The sequence below is a fragment of the Herpailurus yagouaroundi genome, unplaced genomic scaffold, assembly GCF_014898765.1.
Source record: "Herpailurus yagouaroundi ecotype Mexico unplaced genomic scaffold, PumYag 163, whole genome shotgun sequence".
NCBI lineage: Eukaryota > Metazoa > Chordata > Mammalia > Carnivora > Felidae > Herpailurus > Herpailurus yagouaroundi.
The window spans coordinates 25,667,185-25,690,872 of NW_024412404.1; the positions used below are offsets into that span (position 1 = coordinate 25,667,185).

The 23,688-nt window shown below is 57.7% G+C and overlaps 3 protein-coding genes across 4 annotated transcripts in view; 2 read left to right on the top strand and 1 right to left on the bottom strand.

The window, feature by feature from the left end:
* Positions 1 to 12,474, bottom strand: part of MMRN2 (multimerin 2) — a 17,709-nt gene extending 5,235 nt beyond the window's left edge. The window contains exons 1-7 of the mRNA XM_040485614.1: positions 11,795 to 12,474; positions 11,448 to 11,690; positions 2,498 to 2,626; positions 2,299 to 2,405; positions 2,119 to 2,199; positions 1,213 to 1,365; positions 4 to 1,046 (exon numbers count right to left, since the gene is read on the bottom strand). Coding sequence (XP_040341548.1) covers positions 4 to 1,046; positions 1,213 to 1,365; positions 2,119 to 2,199; positions 2,299 to 2,405; positions 2,498 to 2,626; positions 11,448 to 11,611 — 1,677 coding nt within the window. The 5' untranslated portion in view covers positions 11,612 to 11,690; positions 11,795 to 12,474. The remainder of the gene's footprint in view (positions 1 to 3; positions 1,047 to 1,212; positions 1,366 to 2,118; positions 2,200 to 2,298; positions 2,406 to 2,497; positions 2,627 to 11,447; positions 11,691 to 11,794) is intronic.
* Positions 12,475 to 12,661: 187 nt separating this feature from the next.
* Positions 12,662 to 17,243, top strand: SNCG (synuclein gamma). Of its 2 annotated transcripts, XM_040485637.1 has the most exons (5): positions 12,662 to 12,907; positions 13,732 to 13,773; positions 14,088 to 14,215; positions 16,639 to 16,710; positions 16,953 to 17,243. In XM_040485637.1, exons 1-5 carry the CDS (start codon positions 12,787 to 12,789, stop codon positions 16,971 to 16,973), a joined length of 384 nt encoding a protein of 127 aa, XP_040341571.1. In that variant the 5' UTR covers positions 12,662 to 12,786; the 3' UTR covers positions 16,974 to 17,243. The 2 variants fall into 2 exon arrangements, with proteins under 2 accessions (XP_040341571.1, XP_040341572.1); XM_040485638.1 differs by lacking the exon at positions 13,732 to 13,773.
* Positions 17,244 to 20,833: 3,590 nt separating this feature from the next.
* ADIRF (adipogenesis regulatory factor) lies at positions 20,834 to 23,145 on the top strand. Its single transcript, XM_040485639.1, has 3 exons — positions 20,834 to 20,973; positions 22,687 to 22,749; positions 22,952 to 23,145. The coding sequence occupies exons 1-3, from the start codon at positions 20,913 to 20,915 to the stop codon at positions 23,053 to 23,055; spliced, it is 228 nt and encodes a 75-aa protein (XP_040341573.1). The 5' UTR covers positions 20,834 to 20,912; the 3' UTR covers positions 23,056 to 23,145.
* The last annotated feature ends 543 nt before the right edge of the window (positions 23,146 to 23,688 follow it).

Sequence of the window (23,688 nt, forward strand, 5' to 3'; positions counted from 1 at the left end):
CGCCTCGCCGTCCAGCGCCCGCAGCTGGCTCCGCAGCCGCGCCCCGTCGGCCCGCGCCCGCTCGCCCTCCGCCCGCCGCTCGTCCACCGCCCGCGACAGGGCGGCCACGGCGTCGCTCAAGGCCTGCAGGGACGAGCCCTCGAGCCGGCGCCGCTCGTCCGGGCCCACCTGCGCCTCCTCCAGGGCCCGCGTGGCATTCAGGTCCAAGTAGAGCTTCTGGCAGTCGCAGTCCTTGACGTACTTGATGAGGTCGGCGTTGGTGCCGTGCAGGTGCTGGATGGTGAGGTTGAGCTCCAGGAGCTGCCGCTCCATCTCCTCCTTGTTCTCCTCCATGATCAGCGACTTCTCCATCAGGATCACCCGCAGCTCGCGCAGCGCCGTGTGGTTCACCTGCAGCTCCAACAGCTTGTGCTCCACTTGGCTGATCTGATCAAAGGTCTCATCGGATTCCGAGTACAGCTCCTTGATCTCCTCCACGTGCTGCGCCAGGGTGGCCTGCATGTCCGCCAGGATGCCCCGCAACTCCTCTTCCCTGCGGCCGGCGGCCGCGTGCAGCGCTGAGAGGTTCCTCTGCAGCTGGCCCAGCCTGGCCTGCAGGCTCTCGGGCTCCGGCCTTGCCGCTGCCCCCGCCGCCGCGGGGACCAGGCTGCCGTTGGCCCCCACGGGCCCCTGGGCCTTAAGGAACCTCTTCAACTTGGCGTCCACATCTGCGTGTACCTCGGAGACGGACTGCTGCAGGGAGAGGTGCTGGGCGTGCATGCGCTCCTCCACGTCCTGCCGCAGCTGTCCCACTCTCTGGGCGTTGTCCTGCACCTTGGTCTCAAATTTGGCACCAAGCTCCTGGAAGTCAGCTCTGGCCACCGTGCTCTCCTGGACCCCCCGGATGGCCTGCTGGTTGGCCTCCACCTCAAGAGAGAGGTTTCTTACGACCTGGGAGAGGCTGTGCAGGCTTTGGTTGAAGCTGCTCCAAATGGGGCTGAAATGCACGCGCAGGAAGGCGTCCATGTGGGGCAGTAGCACCTGCTCCAGGGATCTGCCAGGAAACACTGCAACAGAGACACGTTTGTACACAAGCCCTGCAAGGACCAGACACGCCTCCCCAGGCAGGGACCAGAGGGGGCTCCTCTGAGATCTGGGCCTTCCTGCCCCGCCTTCCTCTCTCCCCTCAGATGTGAACAGGCTGTTCCTCCACCCCTGGAGCCTGCCACTCACCAGGCTCTGTCTGATTTGCCTCCATGGTCGCAGCTGTGACGTTGCTTTCCAGCGCCTTCCACAGGCCTGGGAGGCTGTCTGCCACCTGGTGAATGTCGTTCTGGAGATCCTCCTGTGGCACCATGGTGTCGCTGATCTCTGCAGCCAGGTGGCCTGAAGACACACAAGGGATAAGTGTCGAGGTCTCACTCCCCAGACCTGGGCAGATCGTGAGGTACGGAGAAAGAAATTTCCAGGTTCGGATAGAAATATCAGGGAGCTGCGTGCTGATGTCCTGTGAGCGGGAGCTCAGAAGCCTTTAGCTCCAGAGGGGGAGATGCTTGGCACTTGAGCCCTCACCCTCACTGGACACCCACAGCAGACACGCCTGATCAATCATGGCACACTTTTGTCCTCAGCTGTGTGGACATGGCCTCTCAACAATCATCCTAGGCAGCCCTTGTCTAAAGGTAGGAGTTCACCGCACGAAGAAATTTATTTGCCACGTCGGCCGTGGTCCGGCCTTGAAAGGCCTCACAATTGGTGCCTCTTGGGGGTTCTGTGCTGACTATACCTACACCAAGGCTAGCACGACTTTCTGGGCCTGGTTAGGAGACATGGGGGAAAGTTTCTTCCAGGCCATGGGATCTTGTCCCATTCAAGGGGCAAGGTAGGTGCCGGATGAAGCTATCCTTCCCAGAAAATGCAGTCAAGGGAAAGGGTGTGTGTGCTTAGCCAACAGGCAGTGACCGAGGGCCCTGTGGCTCTGCCCTCCTTGGTGTGGGGGGTAGGGTGATACAGGGCCACAGAGGGACCCCTGCTGATTCTGGGCACAGAGTTTTCCTGAAATGGCCTGGGCATGTGGGTTCTTTCTGCCTGCCTGCCTGCCTGCCTGCCCCTCCTGTACCTTCTAGGAAAGCAGCATACCTGGTTCAAAGCTGACTGGCCCATCCCAAGACTCCTGGAGGCCATCCCCTGGATCTTCGGGCTCAAGGATTGCCGTGGGATCTGCAGAGAGGAGGCAACAGATGTTGACACCACAGGTCAGAGGAGCTGCCTGACCTCTGGGTCAGAGGTTGAAGGGGAGGGAGCCACAGGGAGCCCTACCGTAGTGTCGGCAGTCAGGGCCTGAAAAGCCTGGGCAGCACTTCCAGGCCACGGAAGCCAGAACCTTCTGCTTGACCTTGTACACCGGCTTGTGTATCATGCGGTACCTGGGGAAAGATGGCCAGCTCAGTGACTCCAGAGTGAGCCAGTGTAGGACTTGGGTGGGTGGCCCCCCTTGCCCCATCCTGCCCCCACTCACATGACTTTGACTTTCTGGCAGTCCGGAGTCTCCTGTGGACATGGCTGCTGCGAGTGGACAAGGAATTTCTCTGTTTTGCAAGCAGCTACAAAGGTGACCAGCCTAGACTTCTGGTAAGGGCACCAGTTACTGGAAAAACAAGCCAGAGGAGAGGGCTGCTGAGTCACACCCGGGTCCCACATGACCCTTCCTAGATGCCAACAGTGGTGCCAGTGCCCCACTCCTGCCTCCCTGCCCCACCCAATGCCTGGGATTCTAGAATCCATTATCCTGAGAAGGGAGCACTCTGCATTATTTATCCCTCGGCCCCCGGACAAAGGCTCCACAAACCCTGCCTGCAAGGGCACCTGCTCCACTGGCTTCCAGGGGCCAGCACAGAGAGGTTGACAAGCACCCCCAAAATCACACAGAGCCAGGAAGGCCTCTCGCTGTCTCTGTTGGTGCCAGGGAAGCAGCATCATGCCGCTGGGGCTGGAGAGTCCTTCGCACTCTGACTTTGAGTGAGGCACTTAGGGAGTTTCCACTCTCCCATTTATCAGATAGAGATCATAATACCCTCCTCCAAGTGGGCGGATGGGTACCAAGTGCCGGGATCCTGACAAGTGCTCAGCGATCACTGCCGCCCTGCCCTGTTACACTCACATCTGTCTTCACCGCAGACCAGGCTTCAGGGAGGACACCTGCTCCCTGTCCATTCCCCATTATGGCCATTATGGAAATGGACTTTCAAACAACTGTGGGAGAAGGCAGCTGAGTGGAGCAGCCCCTTCTCTGGGAAAGAGCCTACAGGGTAGTTTGGGGGTCACATTCAGCACCCTGAATGCCTGAGAGGTAGCCTCTCCATCTACATTCTTTATGAGTGCGTGTTGTTGCAAGTCCCAGGAGCAGGGGGTGCTCGTGGCTGACACAGCCCCAGCTCACTGACCCGGTGGCAGGCTTGATGGGGTCAGTAGAATAGATCAGAGGGTCCTTCCCCCAGCAATCAGCTCCCAGAACGGAGCTCTCCAGTGCTGCAAGCGGCAATGACCTCCAGGGCTCAGTTCAGCTCAGCACCCCTTGGGTATTGGGTACCGGGCTGAAGCTGAACAGGATTCAGTGCCAATATGGAGAAACAGACCTTCCTTCCAGGGTCCCCAGGGAGAGCAGGCCATCTCAGATGGTGTGGAAGGTGCCAGGACCCGGGGAGACTTTCAGAAGGAGGTGATAACTTGGCGCCAGGAACTGTGCCAGAGATGTGTGGCCCACTGAGATGCAGAGGGTTGGGGCAGGGAAGGGGCTGCTGAGGTAAGGAGAAGCCAGAACGTGGAGGCCTTGAGCTCCTACGGAGGAGCTGGACTGTGTCCTGAAGGGACAGAAAGTTGTGGAGGGGTTTGAGCAGAGACGTCACACATGAAAGGGCCACCTTGGTTCCTGGGTACAGAAAGGCCAGGGAGAGGCGAGGTATAGGTGGCTGTGTCAGGGATCTGGGTGGGAGATTCTGGCAGGTTCCATGGGTGATGGTGGTGGATGTGGAGAGAAATGGCCACACTCGTCAGATATTAGGAGGCAGTGTTCGAGGGCCTTGGAGATGGAGTGGCTGTCAGGTTAGGATTTTATTCTCTGGACCTGGTCTCTGTCCTGGGACCACCAGGCACCACCGTACCGGGATTCTGCTGAGGAGGGCAGGTGGTAGGATTGAGGGGAATTGAGTGACCATATCTGTCTTGAGGGCTGAGACCCCCAGCCTGACTTCCTGCTTGGCTCCCAAAAGCCTGGCAGCCAGCCTTTACCCTCTTGGTAGCAAACTGAAAACCCCATCGGGAAAATGACCCCACTCAAGAGGAACGACCTAAAAACAATGGCATCAGGGGCTCCCCCAGTGAAATAGCCCAGCAGAGCACATTATGACAAAAGAGGTTAGAAAGACCCATCCACATATCTAGCTTCCAGTGGGCTTCTTAGTCTGTCTGCTCTCAAGTGGGCAGATGTCCAAGATGACTCCTGAGAAAAACCTCTAGTACAAAAGAGGGAGATCAAAAACAAACAATTGGAAAAAAAATCAACTTGGAGAAAACCAACACTGTGCAGAGAAGTCCCCCAAATTTGTATTCACAGCTCCAGATCTATAAAGAGAAGTTACTGCATCCAAGAAACAAGAACAGGAAGCTATTAAGAAATAGGATGAACATATAGGGGTGCTATATAGGGTGGCTCAGTTGGCTCAGTGTCTGACTTCAGCTCAGGTCGTGAGCTTGTGGTTCGTGGGTTTAAGCCCTACATCAGGCTCTGCTGACAGCTCAGAGCCTGGAGCCTGCTTCAGCTTCTGTGGCTCCCTCTCTCTCTGCCCCTCCCCCACTCACACTCTGTCTCTCTCAAAAACAAACATTAAAAATTTTTAATGGAAGCACATACAGAGAATGAAAAATACAACAGTTGGAAAATTAAAATATAACAGTACAAATGCAAAAGAAAATTAATAAAAATGTTAGAGGGTAAAGTTCAAAAAATTTCCCCAAAAGAAGAGCAAAGGGCAAAAGAAAACAGGAGAGGAAAGCTCAGGAAAACTGAAGACCAGTGTTGGAAATCTGTGGGGAATAAGATTAGGAATTCCCAGAGCTTGCACCAACGGGTTAACAAGGCATAAAGAAATAGAAAGCCACAGGATGAAAGCATCCAAGGTGAGGTAAACAAGATTAGGTAAACATGGCAAAGCGCCCCCAGTATAGAACAAAGGTATAGAAATAGGAAACCTCAGGATGAAAGCATCCAAGAATAGTAAACAAGATTAGGTATTCAGGGAGGAAACGCTCCCCAACTTAGTACAATAGCAGAAAGCTGCTTTCACAGGAAGGAAGGACCAAAATAGGTAAACAGTAAACAGGACTATAGACTGCAGCAGGCGGGGCAGCAGGGCAAAGTTGCCCAGAGTGGAGCTAATTAGCAAAAGAAAGGTGCTTTGTTGACCCTGAGGTAGCAAGCTCTGTCTGTCTTGTCCCCTAAGCTAGCTAAGATAAACAGACATGGTGCATCATGCCTGCTGTAAACAATCATCTGCCTGGCACCAGGACTTTGTTTTGTATTGACCCAAACCCCTAACAACACATATCTTCAAAACCCCCTTTCCCTCATGCCTGTGAATTAATGTTCACGGTTTCATTGTCTCTGTGCACATCCATCACGCTTGTAAGCCTTCTGATCCTAATAAAAACAGAGCAAGGACCCTTACTCGGGGCTTTTGTCTCCTCCCAGACATTAGCCTCTCTTGCATTTTAAACCTGTGTCCGCTCTCTTGCTGGACAAGAGAGAACTCCAGACCCAGGGTCTACACCAGAAATCCAGTATCTGAATAACAGGAGTTCCAGAAAGAGAACAGAAGGAGGAAATCGTTTATTAAAAAAATCAAATATTACAGAAGTGAAGGACTTGAATTTTCAGATGCAAAGGGCCCACTAATTACCCACAATGTGATGAAAATAAACTCACATCATCATGAAATTTTAGAACTCTGGGAATGAAGGTAATTTTATACTTTCTAGAGAGAAAAATCAACACACACACACACACACACACACACACACACCAGCAATTAGAATGGCCTTGAGCCTCTCAACAGCAATACTGGAAACTAGAACACAGTGGAGAACTGCCTTCAAAATACTGAAGGAAAAATATTTCTAATTTAGAATCCTATATCCAACCTAACTATCAGTCAAAGCAAAGAGAGCAAGAATAAAAACATTTTCAACACACCGGTTTTCAAAACATTGCCTACCCCAGGACCCCACATCAGGAAGCTACCAGAACAGTGGTTTGCAATCTTGCCATCAAATCTTCACATCAAAACCGTTGTGTGGCACTTTCAAAAGAAGAGCCTCTGGGCTCCACTCCAAGTCAATGAAGCAAGATTCTCTGGGATTGTGGCCTGGGCATCAACATTTTAAAGCTCTCTGTGGCATTCTAAGTCACAGCCCAGGACAGGGTACCACTGTGCCACAAGTGCCCCACCGACACAAGCCAGGGTACCAAGAAAGAGGAAAGCAGGGCATCGGGAGACAGGAATTCCATCAGAGAATTGAGGGGAAGGGAGTCCCCAGGAAGATGGTGCAGGCGAGCCCAGGTCAACGATGGGCAGTGGGTGCAGGGCCAGCGTCCAGAGCTAGAGCTCTGAGACCAGCAATCACCAAGAACACACAGGTAGTCAAACACCTGACATGGATGAAAGGGGAGAGCAGGTGTGGACAAACTGGCCAAGAGTTTGGGATCGAGCAGTGACAGAAACGCAGGAAACTAAGCAAAAGAAGCAAAAAAAATGGAAACCGTTGTTTGCTCCAGGGAAGACCAAAAGTATGAAGTGTCTCCACTCTGAATAGCATACATAGTCACATGAATGTAATCACTCAAAATGACAATGTGGGAGGATGATGGATAGGGTGTGTGTGTGTGTGTGTGTGTGCGCACGTGCATATGCACATGGGTGTGCTCTTGCATGCTTGCTATGCGTGCATGTTGGGGTTAGGGTATGGAGTGGGAATGAGAGCTTCCCAAAGAAGCAGCAATATAAACATGTTAGTTAGAGACATAGAGACGGATGCCAAAGGAATCACCTAAATAGTTGAAAATTATTGCCTGTGGGGACCAGTGAGGGCAGGGGCTTCTGGTCTTGTCAACAAACTTTGTAGAAGGTTTGACTCTAACCCATGGGGTCATGCAGTTTTTCTGCAAAGGAACAGATAGTAGATATTTCACACAAAGCTAACTGCATAATCTGTAGTGTCCAGTGCAAAATAAAAATACGGGACAACAATAAAGATTAAACCAAGAGTGAGGCCCTTCTGTGGGTGCACCCTATGTGACTGCTCAAGTCACGTGCCCGTGGACCTGGCCCTGATTTTAAGCAAAGAATGTTCACTCAACACGGAGAGAGAGAGAGAGAGAGAGACCGCGAAATTGCTGGGTCCAGAGTTCAGAGACCACGGGTGAGATGGCCACCTTCACGGACTGTTCCAGGACCAGAAACTCCAGTCCCAACCCCACCCCCACCCTGGGCTCCCTGGAAATTCTGCAACTTGGGCTCAGGCCTGGGGAAAATTGTTTCTCTAAACCAGTGGTTCTCAGCAGGGGGTGAAGTGACTTTTGCCGCTAGGTGTATTTGTCAACCTCTGGAGACCTTTACAGTCGTCACCACCGGGAGGGGGGAGGAGCGCCTGGCATCCAGTGTGTGGAGACCAAGTATGCTGCTAAACACCCCGCAATGTGGGCAGCACAGCCCGGCACCCCCACAACCAAGAATTAGCCAGTCCCAAATGCCAGGCGTGCCAAGGTTGAGAAACACCCACTCAAAACACAGTTCCATTCGTTGCTCCAAACTGCTGCTGAGGGTCCAGAAGGCCTGTGCCCAGGCGCACTGGGTTTGGTCCAGCCTGCCAGGGAGTGACTGGGACTTTCCATCTGGAGCTCCTGGAACCGGAAGCGGTGCCGCCCACCCTTCCTGCCCAGGAACTTTCTCTCCTGACCTGCCCAAACCTCAGGCTCCAGCTATTCTCCCTGCCCACACTCCCCCTCCCTTGGCAGCCCAACCCCTTGGCACAGTGCAGGCCCTGGCCCAGAAGCCCTGGGAACATTCCTGACCTTTGCTTTGGTTTCCTCCAGCTCCTGGCAGCTTCACGCTGGCCCTCTGCGCCCGAGCCCCCAGCCCGGCTCGCTGAGGCACCCATTGTTCTCGCTGCCTCCTGGTCTCAGGCCTGGGCGCTCTTTGCACCCTCGTCTCCTGGGGCCAGCTGGGTTTGGGCTACCCTGGGCCTCTGACACGGCCCCCACCTGACCCCTTGCCCCAGTCAGGAGGGCGTCTGCTGACCCCTTTGGAGCTTTTAATGGGAGATGAGAAGCCTGGGCCCTCCTCCCCTCCCCCTTCCCGGACTCAGGTTGACTTTGAGCAAGGCCCTTCCCCCAGTCCTGGAAATGTGGAGACGATTCCCACTTCCGGCCCCTCCCTGGGGGCAAAGGGAGGGGCTTCGTGGGAGGCTGAGGAGCCTCTAGCTGGGAAAGGGCTGTTAGCTGGGGCCTTCTGAATTATGGATGTGCTGCTGCTATTGTCCACTGGGACACTTAAATGCCAGTAAACCTCACCTCTGACTGCCCCTTAAGTCTTTAAGGCTTTCTGGGGAAGGAGGGTGTGTTCTCGGTATCCTTGCTTTCTGAGACCCTGAAGGCAGCCGTGAATATGACCACTCCAGGGGAGAATTTTGCAGGGCTTTGTCTCTGAAAGGGGCTTTGGCAGAGGAGCCTGAAGCCCACTCAATGTCCAGAGTGGGAGTTCCCTGAGTGTGCCCAGGGCCTTGTGCTTCTGACAACAGGAACAGGTGCAGGAGATACAGCCATGGCAGTGGCTGGTGGCCTGACCTCCAGCCATATGCTTGACTCCTCTGGGCTACGGGCTCTCAGTTGCAAAAAAATCACAAATGCTACCTACTTGTACATGGGTCAAGAGAAGCTGATGCTGGTGGCCAGGGCCAGCTGGGCTGCTGGGAGCAGCCTCCCTACATTACCACCATCCCAGGGGAGACAGGACAGAAGACACCTGGAGTTTGCAGCCCGGTGGTTGCAGGCCCCTACTCTGATCGGTCACTTAGCTGTGTGGTCCAGGGTGGCATCCCCATCCCTCTGAGCCTCACAGCACGGAAAGTGGAGACAGCAGAGCTCTCATGACATGTAGAGATGGGGCACCTTGCCCAGGGCTCAGCCTGGTCCTCAACGCAGGCTCAGTCCTGCAGGGGGAGCAAGTGCAGGCTCTGAGAAGCCTACCTCCTAACTGCCGCTCCGTTCCACTCCCACCAAAGCCAGGGGGCATCCAAAGAGCCTTCTCCCCACGGAGTCCAAATACACGGGTGACTGGGGCACCCAAGGACAGGGGGAGCATTCAACCACGTCCTGCCTCCACCCTGGGACCAGGCATCCGGCACCCAACTGTTCTGTTCAAACTTCTCTTTGCAAAGGGTCTAATCTGGGCCCATATCTAAGGCCTGCCATAGCCCTGGAGCTCCAGAAAGAGGTGTGGGGGGGGCAAGGCCCAGCAGTCTTGTCGATGATGGTGCAGGGGCCCCGCCTCCCCTTCCCCTGCTGCAGGAGGGAGACTGGAGCAGCATTTCCGCCTGTCCCTTTACAGAGCACGGGAAGCAATCAGCCCGAGGAAGCTGAGCAGGATTTCCTTCCTTTCACACCAGCCCCTCTGGAGACCTTGACAACCTGGGCTGGGCCTGTGGGGACCGCCGCTTCTGGGTTGTGGGAAGGAGACCTAGCAGGCCTGCTGGGACCCCCCGGGTTCCCCTGGGACCCGGGTGTTCCTGGGCTGGGGATCCCTTCTACGTACATCTGCACATGCTGTGCACACACTGGGACCACCCAGGGAGTGGATGAGCACAGCCCACAAGCCTCTCCCCACAGCCAACGGGGTAGGGAGAAAGAGGAGTGTCTCCTACCTCTTTTTGATCCACCTGGGACCTTGAGCCTCCCTTTTATCAAAAGGAAGCAGGTCACCGAAGAAAGGAGCTTTGGGGTAGGGAGGCTTGGTTCTTACACCTGAAATCAGAGTTCGGTGGCTGGAGCCCCCCACCAAGAATCACCTGCTCCACCCAGCCCTGAGCCGACCTGGTGGTGGGGCAGAGATGGGCCCCCTCCTCCCCACTTGGCCAGCGCCTCCCTCCCTGAGAGTCGGTGTGCACTTGCTTATTACTCTTTCCTTTCCATGGCCAAATCCATTTTCAGGAAAGTGTCCAACAAACACATTCACCTTGAAGTGTCAGAGCTTATAGGACAACTGTCCCAGGCAGATTCATTCCATAAGTTAATGTGATAGTGAATCTCAGGGAGCCAGGTGGAAGGCTCTGGGTGGGTGTAAACTGACCCCTTTCACCTTCCAAACCCATATAAACACCCTCACCAAGTCTGGTGTGTGTGTGTCTGTGGTCGGGGGTGTGGTAGGCATATAAAGTGCGTCTAGGGGGTGGGGCTGCCTCTGAGTGCTCGGGAACCAGATCATGAGCTCTGAAGTCAGACCTAGATCCTGGTTCTAGATCCCCTTAGCTGTATGATCGTGGGTCAGGTGTTTAGTCTCTCTGAGCCATGGGTTCCTCCCCTGTAACCCCGGCTGTTGGCAGGATTAACCAAGCTAACACCCGGCAAAGTGCCTAGCCCCAAGGGGGACCCCATGAGGGCACCAAGGGGGACCCCATGAGGGCACCTGCTGTTCTGACTGTGGAACACCCCGAGGAGGAACCCACAGGTCCAGCACCTTATCAGCAGGGGCACCTGAGTCTGGACAAATAAAAGACTGGGAAATGGTGTCCTGGTTCAGTCACAAGACCATTCCACTCATTTCCAGAGGGGCACTGAAGCAGAACTCAATGGATGCCGTGGCTTCCTCTTTGTCTGGAAATAGGACAGAGTACCCTGTCTGCTCACTGCTTGTCTCTCAGGGGTAGGCTGAAGACCCACACCAGTCCTCCTGGGCACTCAGATAAAAATCCAGGAGTGTCTCTCTTCCATGACTTATGCCAGGCCAGCCTCATGGAGGCTCAAATGTCAGTTGACTTACTTCAAAGAAGGGGAGACACTGCCAGGCCAGCTGGAAACTTCTGGAACTACTGCCCCTCATCACCCCTTGCTAAGTGGTTGATGGCAAGAAATGCTCTTGCCCGACCTCCAGGTTGCTCCCTGTCATGGGCCAGGTGAGGAACTTCCTGTGGTCCTTAGGCTGGGCCCTGGGGTGCCCAGTCTGGGCTTGGAGGGGTGGTGGCCTCCTGAAGGGAGTCTGACACCAGGCATCTCATTCAGCCTCACAGCCGGCCCCAGCAGGTACATAATATTAGGTCATTTCACAGATGGGTAACTGAGGTTCCAAGAGACTCTGTTCTGGCTGAGCTGGAACTCAGATCCTGTACCATGACCTCCCCCCCAAGGTCGAGGTCCTCCTTACCGTCTGACGGGGTCCCCGCCGATATCCTCAGCCTCTGCCCTCCAGACCGCAGGCGGCCTTGGGCTATGTGGATCAGAGAGCCTGCTACCTGAAGCCTTGGCGCAGGCCCCCAGCAGCCCCCAGCCTAGGGGCCCCCCGAGACCGAGCAGCAGCGTCAGGATCATCTTGGCCGTGGGACGGGCTCAGCCGCAGCAAGTGACTCCACACACTGCTGGTGATGTTGACGTCGTCTTCAAGTTAAGCCTCAGAAGGAAAAGAAAGCACAGGGACAACAAAGAGAGGAAGTGGCCTGGGCCGGCCCACCCGGTGAGCCTCGTCCGGCACCCCCCTCACCTCCCCCTAGCTACCTCCACCATCCCCTGCAGAGGCAGCCAACAACTCAGACCGGTTCCTGTGCCTCTCTAAGAGGACTCAGGTCAGGGACACTGGAGGTGTGGAACACACAGGGGGGTGGCCCCACCAACACGTCCCCATGGGAGTCAGGAGAAGAACACAAGCCTCGAGGTGGGTCTGCAGGAAGCGGTCGGCTCAGTCTCAGGGAACCTGCTGCCCATCCATGCTGGTGGCCAGGAAGCGAGGGGCACTTCGTGCCTACTCAGCGCCTTTCACCACTGGGCTGTGGGTGGGAGCCAGCAGGTGGGCGGAGATTCAGAGAGAGAAAGCTGTCCTAGGGTCACACAGTGTTAGCCAGAGGCCAGGACACTGGGAGGCCCTTTGTGTGCTCCTCTGCCCCATCTCCCCCACTGCCCTTGATGCCCTTGATGGAGCCCTGGGACGTGGGGGCATCCACGGTGCTAGTGAGTAGCCAGGCAGGCCGGGGCCGGTCTGGGAAGTCGGCCACTGTTGTTTAACCCCTGGCCTACATGGCCCTGCCCCCCTGCCCTACCTGAGAAGCTGGTAGCAAAGGTGCCTCCCCTGCCTGACCACCTCTGTCCCAGATGTATACAGACGCAACAGCCCCAGGCCTGAGAGCACTCAGCCAGGCTGTGGGTGGGCAGGGCAGCGAATGAATGAGGGACAGTGATGGATTAGGATGTGTCCAGCCCCCTGCGCCACTCCCTGGAGGGCAGGGGGCAGGAGGGAAGGGCTGGGCAGCAGGGGCCCAGGGGAGCCGGACCCCACTGCCCAACCCCCGGAGAAGGTGAGGGCGGGCCTCCTCCCCCGCCCTCCCTGGCCTGCTGGCTGAGCTCCCACCAGCCAGCCGCCGCCGCATCATCAATATTTCATGGGCGTCAATAAGAGGCAGCGGCAGCAGCGGGGACAGCGGCTGCAGCAGCATTCTTGCCAGCTCTAGCCATAGCTCACTGGAAGAGTCAGGCTCCTGGCACTGCCCACCACCATGGACGTCTTCAAGAAGGGCTTCTCCATCGCCAAGGAGGGTGTGGTGGGCGCTGTGGAGAAGACCAAGCAAGGGGTGACGGAAGCAGCTGAGAAGACCAAGGAGGGGGTCATGTATGTGGGTGAGTCTGGGCGAAGCAGGGCGTGGCAGGGTGCAGCGACTGGGAGGCGAGAGGCGGGGGTGCCCGGTTTCCCTGGGCCAACCTTCTCCCCCAGCCCCAGGGGGGCATTTTGGGTGGGGATGAGGTCCTGGCCATTGGGTCAGGGTCTCCACGCCCTGGAGCACCCCATCCCCCTGCATACCATCCCCCACACCCCACAGTGTCTGCTCTGACCTCCTCAGGGCTCCAGGGTCTCTGAAGCAGAACAGCAAGGGGGCACTCGGCCTTCAGACACACTTGTTTGCGCGCGCGCACACACACACACACACACACACACACGAGTGCACAGATGCAGACCAGTGTCCCCCACGCCAGCATCCCCTCCAGGCCCTTGTGCTCAGATAAGAAGCCAGCTTGAGCCTAGAGCAGGAAGGTGCTCAGCAGCGGAGCCCCAGGTCCCCACCCTGTTCAGAGGGAAGGGTAAGCAGGGGAGAGGAGCCTGAGCCCCAGTGTCCTGTGCAACCCCACCCCCTTCAGCCCCTCGGAAGCTGGTGACTCAGCTCCGTCCTGCTGCTGCTTCCGAGGCCCAGACCACACCCAGGTGGGCCTGGACCCTACCTCAGGCCTGGTCTCTCTCATCCCCCTGTCCTGTCCTATCCACTTCCCATCCATCCCCTTTCTCCAGACACAGCAGGAAGCAGCCTTTGAAGGGACTGCCGGCCCCCAGACACCACCTCACCCCCCCTACCAACCCCACAGCTTGTTCAGCTGTTCTGTGTGTTTGCCCTGACCACCTCGCTCCCAACACCAGGAGGAGTAGGCTGACGCCTCCATTTCCTCCCCAGGAGCCAAGACCAAGGAGAATGTTGTGCAGAGTGTGACCTCAGGTAAGGGGCCCAGGACCAGGGGATATGGGGGTTGGGACCTCCAGGGACTGCAACCTGGTACTGAAGGCTCAAGCCCAGGGTCCTCCTACACTCCAACTAGAAGCCTAAGCTGTACATGCACATGAGGTTAGATAGACCCAGGGTGCCCCTCCTGCATCAGGGCTCCCCCGGAGTCAGAGAAAGGCGCAGTCCAGGGCCTCCAGTAGAGGCAGAGTTTTGAGCGCCCCGAGAAAGAGGTTGCTCAGCCTGACTTGGGCAGGCCAGGCCCGGACAAGGAGGGGTCAGGACCACGGCCAGCCAGAGTCCTCTTGCAGTGGCTGAGAAGACCAAGGAGCAGGCCAATGCTGTGAGTGAGGCCGTGGTCACCAGCGTCAACACAGTGGCCATCAAGACGGTGGAGGAGGCGGAGAACATCGCCATCACCTCCGGAGTGATTCGAAAGGTGAGATCCAGTTGTGGCCCTGGCTCTCGGGCCAGTCTCATCCTTTCTCCTGGGCCCCAGAGAGGCTAGCTGAGGAGAAAGCAGTATTGCCTCATGACATATAGGGAAGCAGAGATTGAGGGGGCCCACGGTCTGTGCTTGGTGTTTCTCAAACCCATTAACACCTAGAACCCTCATAATTCCTCTTGTGAGGGGGGCCGTTTGGGGCCCACCTGGAAAGTGAGGCTCAAAACCACGTCCTCTTGAGGCTCCGCATTTGGGAGGTATCACATTTCACTAGTGAAAGCAGGGTGCTGTGGGCCTCACGCAGTGACAGGCGGCCTCCAGGGCAGAAGACACCAGGCTGGAGCTGCCAAAGTCACCGCCCACCGGCCTGCTGTCCAGCCTCCCTCCAGGGCCTGGTGGGAGGAGCAGGGAAGCAGCGCCCCCTCGTGACAAAGCAGCGAGGGTCCTGACCCCGCGTTCCACTTTTGTGCACGGGCGCGGGCGTGTGCCCCCGTGGGCTGCCAGGTGCAGAGGGCGCAGGCGCAGTTGGGCGCCCCCAGGAGGTGGAGGCCCGCTAGGTGAGCTATTCCCGCACGCACCACAGAGCAGGCTCTGCTTCAAGCATTTTACACGTATTAACTCATTCAATCGGCACAGAATCTGCAGAGACCGGGTGTGGAAATGAGGCCCAGAGAGGTTACGTTATGTGACCGAGGTCCCAGGGGCTAGTCCCGCAAGCCTGGGGTTCCCAGGGCAGCCTGGCTGCAGGGCCTGTGCTGGGAGAGATTCTGCATGAGTGTGAGGCCGTGGTGGGGGCCCGGTTTATATGGGGGCCAGGCATGGGCCTCTCTGAGGCACCCAGCAATGAGGACCCCTGCTTCAGGGAGCAGATGGGAGGAAGGGGAGGAAGCCCCCCTGCCAGGAGGCAGCGCCTAGGCGTCCACTTTTGGGGCCAGCACAGGTTCTCCACCTCTTTAGAGCTGGCAACCCGTCTGCTCATTCCCAGCTCTGCCCCTTGCCAGCTATATGACCTTGGGAAGCTACTTAACCCCTTGGCACCTCCATTACCTCTCCTGTAACAAGGGAGGGGGTGACCGTCCCCGTTTCATTATGACATTGTGTGATCGTGCAGGGAAATGGCCCCCACGAAACTGTTACACCTGGGTCATGGTGAGCACCCAACAGAGGCAGGAGACTATACCATCATCATCTGTGCCTCCGGGCAGGACCCATAGGTGCTCGGGAGAGCAAAGGAGGCACTGGGGTGGGGTCAGGCTGCCACTGGGCCTCTGAGAGGGAGCCTGGGCACTCCTCTCTGGCCTTGAAGGAGGGCTGGTAAGCCCATGGAGCCACCCCAGGGCCTGGAGTGGGGGTAGCTGCCCCAAGGGAGACATTTCCTGGTGACACCCAGAAACCAGTCACAACTCTTCCTCCAGTGAACCATAGAAGGATGCAGCACTGCCTGTCTGACAGCCCTTTCATTCCACTGGCCTCATGCATCTGCCTTGGGTGGTAGGGCTTGGCCTGTGGCCACCTACCCTTTGCCTGGAAAGCTGCCCCTACTGTGACTGACAGAGTTCAGTGCCCATTTAAGCCCCAATCCACCAAGGATGTCCCAGAAGTAGCATGGAGACGGCAGAATCCTCCAGAGGTTGGTGCTAAGACCGGGATCCAGGCTGATCACCCAGTCTGGCCCTGCCCACAGCTGTCACTCGACTACCTCCCGGGCAGGTCACCTTAGGCAAGTGTCTGAGTGGGGGTAAGGTGGTAGGAGACAGGAAGTGGGGAGGATTGTATAATGCCTGCTGGCTCCAACCGGACCAGCTTGAGCCCGGAGCCCATCCAGGAGGCAGGGAGAGAGAAAGCTGCTACTAGGGATAGGGATGGGCCTGGAGCAAGCCGAACCTGATCTCTACCAGCCCCATTGCTTTGAGCTGTGAGGCTTTTAGCTGGATACGTGGCCTCCCTGGCCTCAGTATGAACAGTAAAAACACCCCTCTTCCTAGGGCTATTTGGGGGCTCAGTAGGACAAGAGTGTGTGATCATATGATGCAGGGACACTGAGGGTGGGGTCAGGCCTAGGGCTTCAGGGCCATGGCCCACCCCCACCTCACTCCACCCACCCCACCAGTCCTCCTCCATAAGAAGGCCCAACCACAGACTGCCCAGAGACTCCACATTAGTTCGGGGGTGTGTGAAGCTGGGCTCCAAGATACATGGTGCCCCCATAAAGCCTCGGCATCATCAGAGCCCCCGCTGTGGGTCCTCACGTGAGGCTCTGTCGCTCCTCTGGTTAGTCTGGTGATGACACACCGCACACAGCAAGGTGATAAGGCCCTCTGCTCCTCTTTGAGGCCAGGTGGATGAGCCGTGGGTGCAGAGAAGCTGGGGCCTCTGCGCCCTCCACACTGTCCCACATCCCCTTTTCTCCCTCACAGGAGGACCTGGAGCAACCAGCTCCCTCGCAGGAGGACAAGGCAGCCAAAGCGGAAGAAGAAGTGGCTGAGGAGGTAGGTGCTGGGCTCCCAGAGAACAGAGGGTACCCGGGCAATCCTGCTTCCCTCCCAGGGTCCCCTGAGCCCTCAGGGAAGCCTTGTGACCCTCTGCAGCCCCCTCAGCCTGAATGTGAGGTCCCTTCATGAAAGGCTCCTCAGGGCGGAGGGGCAGAGATGGCTCCCAGCCCCACCCCACTCAGGGTGGCCACTGAGGGTGGGAGCCTGGAGCTGTGTGTGAAGGTCACTCTCTCTCCCAGGCCAAGAGTGGAGGAGACTAGAGGGATGCAAGTCAGCCATGGAGGAGGAAGAGCCCTCTGCCTTGGACCCCACCGGGCATGAGGACTGCCCAGCCCTGGAGCGTGACCTGGGTTGCCCATGTTCCCACACCTGACCACCCACAGGGCCTGTCCTCCTACACTGCCTTCACCTCCCTCACCTCCCTCAATCAGTCGCTTTGCCCCCTGGTCCTTCTGACCCCACAGATGCTGCTGTGAATTTTTGTTTTTAATGATTCCAAATAAAACTCAAGTCCTCATTCCTGACCATAACATGCCCATGCTTCCTTTCTGTGCTGCCTCATTCATGAAGAAATCTCCTACCCCCCACCCCCCCAACCACCCCCCCAACACCCTCCGCCCCCCCACCCTGCCCCAAGGAACAGGAGCCAGGCCAGCCTACTGGTGGGTCTGGGAAGCAGGTCTGGAGCCAGGTACCCTCCAGGCATGCCCTGGGCATTTCGGGAACCTTCTGACACAGGCACTGCCTTCAGGGCCCCTGCACCAGTTGCTTTTTATAATGGAGGAAGCTGCCCTGCTTTTGGCTCCCCCAGACAACCTAACACCCCTCCTGGAACAGATGGTAACTTTCAAAGATCTAAAGTGCAAACCCATAGCAAGACCTGTCTGAGTACTCCTCAGCACAGAAGGTTGTGACCCCACGGCTCCTCCTGCCTGGGCCCACCCAGCCTCAAGCTCCCACCGCTTGGAGCTGGGCTTTCCTGTCCTTCGGCACGAAGTCCTGTCAAGTATCATTAGAAAAAAGGACAGCTGAGATGCAGGAGAGTGAGCCTCCGCCTCGAAAGTAGTAAAAGTGAGCTCCTCCCAGCCTCGAGCACTTTACCTAATTTAATCCTCAGCACAAACCGGTGGTGTCTCAGGTGACCCCAGTGTCCCTGAGAATGAACTGAGGAACAGAGAGGTTAAATACCTTGCTCAGGGGCACAGAGCCTAGGAGGTGCGGAGACCGGGCAGAAGGCAAGGTGGCCTGGCTCCAGAGCCACCCAGTTAAGTCCCATGCTCTGCTCCGGCCACCCTGACCGGGTGGACTCAGGTACTTCTGGCAGATGTTTCAAAACCACCTGGGGATCCGGCTGGTAGGTGTCCTACACGAAGGGCTATTGGCTTCATGCCCTGGGGGCTCGCTCATAGGCAGTGGGGGGATTGCATCCCCTTTGATGCCCAGACGGTTTGGGCTCGGAGCATCTAAGTGACTTGCCCCACGCCTCCAGCCCTGGGCGCCAGAGCCTGAGCTTCAGTCCACGCCCTGATGCAGACACTCCCGAGACCACAGCACTTTCCCATACTGCCTCAGGGGTGGGGAGCAGGGGTGCCAGGCAGCCCTGGGGGCTGGGAACCCAGCTGAGCCCAGCCGAGCAGGAGTGTATCCCACTCTGCTGGCCATGGGCACCCACTGCTGTGGAGGCTGAGAGGAGCAGGAGGCTGCGGGTCCCCCAGACCCCCAAACCTACCATGGGAGGAGTGAAGGGTCTGGAGGAGGTTCAGGGCAGTCAGGGTTTCCCTGCTTCCAGACCCAGATGCAGGCATACAAGCAGGCCTGTGCATGCCCAGGAGGAGTCCGTCTGGGGCCTGGCTGTGCATGAGAGCTCTTTGGACTGTAAGGGAAAGAGAGGAGCCGGCCCGATAAGGTATCAAGGGGAAGGGGAAACCTAGACCCAGCCCCTGGGGACAGTGCATCACCAGGCTCCCAGTGTACTCTGCCTCAGCTGAAGGAACCTGGGAGGGTCCCTGCTGCTCGACCCCCACCCTAGACACATATTCAGGGCCTGTTCCTGGGGTCATATGCCAAACATCTAGGTTCACCCTGTCCAGGAAGCCTGTTCCCTGCCCCACGGCACCTGCAGTGCTCTTAGCCTTTAAACCCAGGTTACGCGCTTTCTGCTCTTGCAGCTGCACGTGACTTCGCTAGAGGAACAAATGATCTCTCCCTGCCCCTCTCCTCACCTGAGAAGCCCCAGGTGAACTGTGGGGTGCTGGGCTGAGTGTTGGACATCCTTCAGTCCATTTAAATGATCACAATAGCATTTGAGGAGATTCTGTTATAGTCTTCCCCCTCCCCATCAAGGATGGGGACACTGAGGCTCAGAGAGATGGGCTTGCCCTAAGGGGTATTTGAACCCAAGAGGTATGACTGCAGTGCCTGCTGCTTTAGAACCACCAGCTGTCTCTATTGTCACCTGCTTGGGCCAGACTGTGCCTCCCTGTCTTGTTCTTGCCCACTGGGACCAGCACCGGCATTGAATAACTTTAATAGCCACTGCTATTTTCACTGCTGCAGTGAAAAGACCCTTCTGGCCAAAGAGACTGGTGCTACTGGTGGGAATTCAGGAGGGCAGGGGCTAGGCTAGTCTCCGGGGAGTCCCCCAGGCAGCAGTCTGGCTCCTGCAGTGCCTTTGGGCTCTGGGCTTGGCCCTGCCAGAGGCCAGGAAGAGCGGGGGAGTGGCAGGGCTGGATTCCTCAGGGCGTGGTGTCCCCTCCTCCCTTCTGATCTCAGTGCCTGCCCCTTCTACTTGACCAGGGTTGCCCTTATCTCCTCTCCTTGCCACCTCCCCCCACCCTCTCCCCGCCACCAACTGTTAGAGGCAGGGCATGCCCTAGTGGAGTGGCCCTGGATAGGGGAGGCCTCCCCAGAGCTCCAGAATAGGAGAAGCTTCCACAGAGACGCAGAGACAGGCCCGGAGAGGAAGAATCAGAGGGCAGGCATTAAAGGGAGGGTTAAGATGCAGCACCCATGGCAGAAAGGGTGTGCAGTGGAGGCCTCCAGGCTGCGCAGGCGGGCTCCAGAGTGGGAGAATGCAGGGTGGAGTGGAGGCCCTACGTGCACACTTGAGCTCCAGGGGGTCACGGCTCTTGGGTCATTTTGCTGTCCTCAGGATCTCTGGCTCCCCTGCCTTCGCCCAGGTCTCTAACCCCTCTCCCAGCGCCCCCACGTGGCCACCATGTCCGTCCTGCGTGCGCTCCATCCAGGGAAAGGCTAACTGAGCGGTCTGAGGCTTGGCCATCCGCTTCTTCGCTGTGTGGACAGGGGTACGTCCCTGCCCTCTCTGAGCCTCGCCTCCTGCCTAACTCGTTGGGCTTTGGTGACCTTAGATTGCGCCCTGGGCTGGGTGCACCCTGCAGCTCCTTCCGTTGTTCCCCCTCCACTTTGGGCTATTTCCTCCCCCAGGAGCGCTTGCCAGTGACTGGCTCTCTGTGAGAGGGAGTTACTCGACCCTCTCCATTCTGAGCCTGCCTGGTCCCAGTGGCGGCAGGACAGACAGCCATTCTACAGTGTCCAGGCTGAGTGTGTGGGAACAGCTGGGTTGCCTGTTGTCAGGGCCCTAGGGTTTAAAGCCCACCCACATGGATTCGAGTCCCTGCCAGGTGAGTTCATGAACTCATTTCACCAAGTTGTTACAAAGATTATACAAGAGGCTGAAAAGCCTGAGGGCAGAGCCTGGCACAAGGTAAATGCTCAATAAAAGGCAGCTGCTATTATTAATGTCAATTCCAGCCTTGAGATTCTGACCTGGCGCTCACCCAGCGCCCACCGGATCCTCAGGGTTAGGGACAAGGGGTCGGGCGATGTGGAGGCTGTTGGTGTGTGCGCCCCCTTCCACTCCTGCCCCTCTGTGGACCCCTGATCCAACCCCCACCCCCTGCAGCCCCGTGCCCCCTCTTCAGACCCCGCACCGCCTTCCCACCACGGCCGGCCTGAGGCCAGGATGTGTTCTCCGTCCGCGGAGGCTGGAGCAGGGCCCAGTCAGTCCCCGGGGCGGTCTGCTGGGAAACGCCCCGCGCCCCCTCTTCCCCGCCCCACGCGGGGCGGGACAGCCCTGGGGCGCCTTAAAAACCAGAGCTGGAGCTTCGGTCGCAGCCAAGGTGAACAGGATCCAACTTCGCTGCAGCTATCCTTGACGACCTCGCAGACCCCCGGCAGTCATGGCCAGCAAGAGCTTGCAGGACCTGAAGCAGCAAGTGCAGGGGGCGGCCCAGGAAGCAGGTGAGGACAGTGCCGCGACCCGGGGCACTTGCAGGGACTCACGGAGGCAGAAGTCCTGGGTTATGCATCCCGAAAATCCGTGCGGCGCTCCGGGTCCTGAGGGCCCTCCCTTGAGATGCAGGGATCCGGCAGGACGCCCACCCCGCCCAGTCCAAAGGATGATGCCTTGAGGGAGGTGGGGAAACATTGGTGCCCCAGGAGTTCGGGGCGATGTGGGCATTGCCAGGAGCCAATATAAACAGACTGCGCGGGAGGGGAGTGGCCACACCCCGATCGTGAGGAGCCCCACCTGGGTCCTTAGGGGAGGGTGAAGGTCCACGGAGAGAGCGCACTTCGCACCCCGTGCACCGAGAGATCCATCTCTGCTCGCTGGGGTCTCAGAGGCGCACTGGGCCGGATGGGATGGCAGAAGGGGCTCCTCCTGCCACCACCCGGCTTTGAGTTCCCCTACCTCCCCCGTCCTACAGAAAAAAAATCATTTCCTTCTAAGTCCTCACCCAGAGGGCCTTCTCACCCCTCACCTCAGAAGGTAGGTCCCCAGCCTTGTTTCTCCACCTCCAGCTCTTTCCTCCTGGGACCTGAGATTACACAGCTGGGGTGGCATAGGGTGGACTGGGGTTAGGAAATGTGTGGAGACCCCTGCCCTAAGGCCCACCAGCTGTGGCTTTTCCAGCCCAGCTCGGCCTCCCCTGGGACTCCAGCTCCCGATTTGTGCTGCACATATCCAAACGAACAGACAACACCCAAACTAACCCCCTCCTTCATCAGTGCCCCAGGGAATGCCCACAGTTGCTCCCCTGAAACTAAAATGCTACCAGGAAGCCTGTCTACAAGACCCTTCCTTCTGGGCCACACTTTCCCCATCTGTAAATTGGGTGCAAGAGCTCCTTCTCTGTGGCCCCGACTGGTTCTGTCATATAAGGACCCACGGGAGCCTCTGTGAGCCGCAGACCCGGGGCCTGCCTGACCCCCCTACACCTCCCTGACCCAGGGTCTGAGTAAAAGCAGCTTCTTTCTGGTTCAGTTGCAAGGATGAGTCAGGTCTCTGGAGGCTGGAGCCACTTGTCTACTCCCCTAGCAGGTGGGACCCACTTGAGCCCCTGGAAGCCCTGTTCACCACAGGCACAAACTCTGGTCCAGGGGAGATGGCCTGACTTTGGAAGCGTCACCTCCTTTCTGGACTTCATTTCCTAATGCCTTAAGTTGCATGCCCACAGAGGCACCAGCATCATTGTTTGTGTGCCTTCTGGGGAGAGGCATGGGAGAAAAGCAGTAGTGAAAGGGCCTTGCAAGGGTGGGGCCCCCGTGCACTGGTGGTGGGAATTCAGGCATCGGGGCCAGGCTTCTGGGGGAGAAATTGTGAAAGAGGGACAGGGTTCTTCCCGGGCCGTGCCCAGGAGCAGCCACAACCCAGATGCCAGCTCCAGCCTCTGTTGGGATGTTTTCTCTGCAATCCTGGAGATGAAGAGAGAAGCAGGCCAGAGGGGAGGAGCCTAGAGTTATAAATAAACAAGAATACCCCAGAGGCATGGAAAGGGCCCCTATGCCTCACTGGCACAGGACTTTTTAGTCAGAGGACTTGACTTTGATGGCATTCATCCCTTGGGCCTGTAGGACACACTACTCTAGAGAACAGATAGAGGTGGCAATGGTGGGGCCCCTGTGGTTGGCAGTGTCTCAATAGGGGCTAAGGGCCACATCTCTCTGTTCCAGTGACTGCGGCAGGATCATCGGCCCAGCAAGTGGTGGACCAAGCCACAGAAGCAGGGCAGAAAGGTCTGGTGGGGCTGGTGGGCAGGAGGGCGGGCAGCCCCAGAACACTCCCCACCCTATTCAGCCCTCAGCCAGACATACCCTCCACTCTGAAGCCCCTCTGCCCACATTGCTTCCTGGGGATGGAGACCCAGGCCAGGCTAACCCTAGAGGACTCTGGTTCCCAGGGCCTGGCCCTCACCTGCTTTCTCCTTTCCTTCCCCAGCCATGGACCAGGTGGCCAAGGCCACCCAGGAAACCATCGACAAGACTGCTAACCAGGCCTCTGAGACTTTCTCAGGTTTTGGGAAAAAATTAGGCCTCATATAACGACAGAAGAGAGACATGGGTGACTGCCCTCCAGCCCCTGGCCTTTGGCGGGCCCTTGGTCTGCTGCCTTATTAAAGCACATGTTCCTACCTCCTGTCCACTTCATTCCTCCCCACAAGCCGGGCCCAGCCCTCTCGCGCCCCCGCCCTGCACAGTGTGCAGAAACCCAGCCCCGACATCCAGAGTTCTGGCATTCCAAATTCGGAAACCCAGACGAACTGTCCAAGAATTCTTTTCCCATGGTCTCAACCGCAAATCCAGACGCTCCCTTATACGAAGTTCAATGAGGTATGGGTGCCTCCCGCTCTGCTCAGGAGCCACCTGGTCCCCGTTCCCAAATCGCTCCCTCAGCTCCAGGAACCCCGCGCCTCCTAGGAGGGGATACTCGGTCCCTAGATGCTTGAGGGGCTCAGCTCAGGGCAGGGGAATAGGGGCTCCAAGGGCTGGGCTTCGGGAACTTCTCCCCGCTAGCTGTGCCTGGAGGCTGCGAGCACCGGGGCTCCCTCGCTGGGATCCTGTGAGGACCTCAGGTGGCGGGACCTCTGGGGACGACGCAGAGTCGCAGGAGCAGCACTTAAAGCCCTCGCCGCACCCCGGTCCCCGCCCGCGGGGTGTTTGTGTGCCGGCCCCACC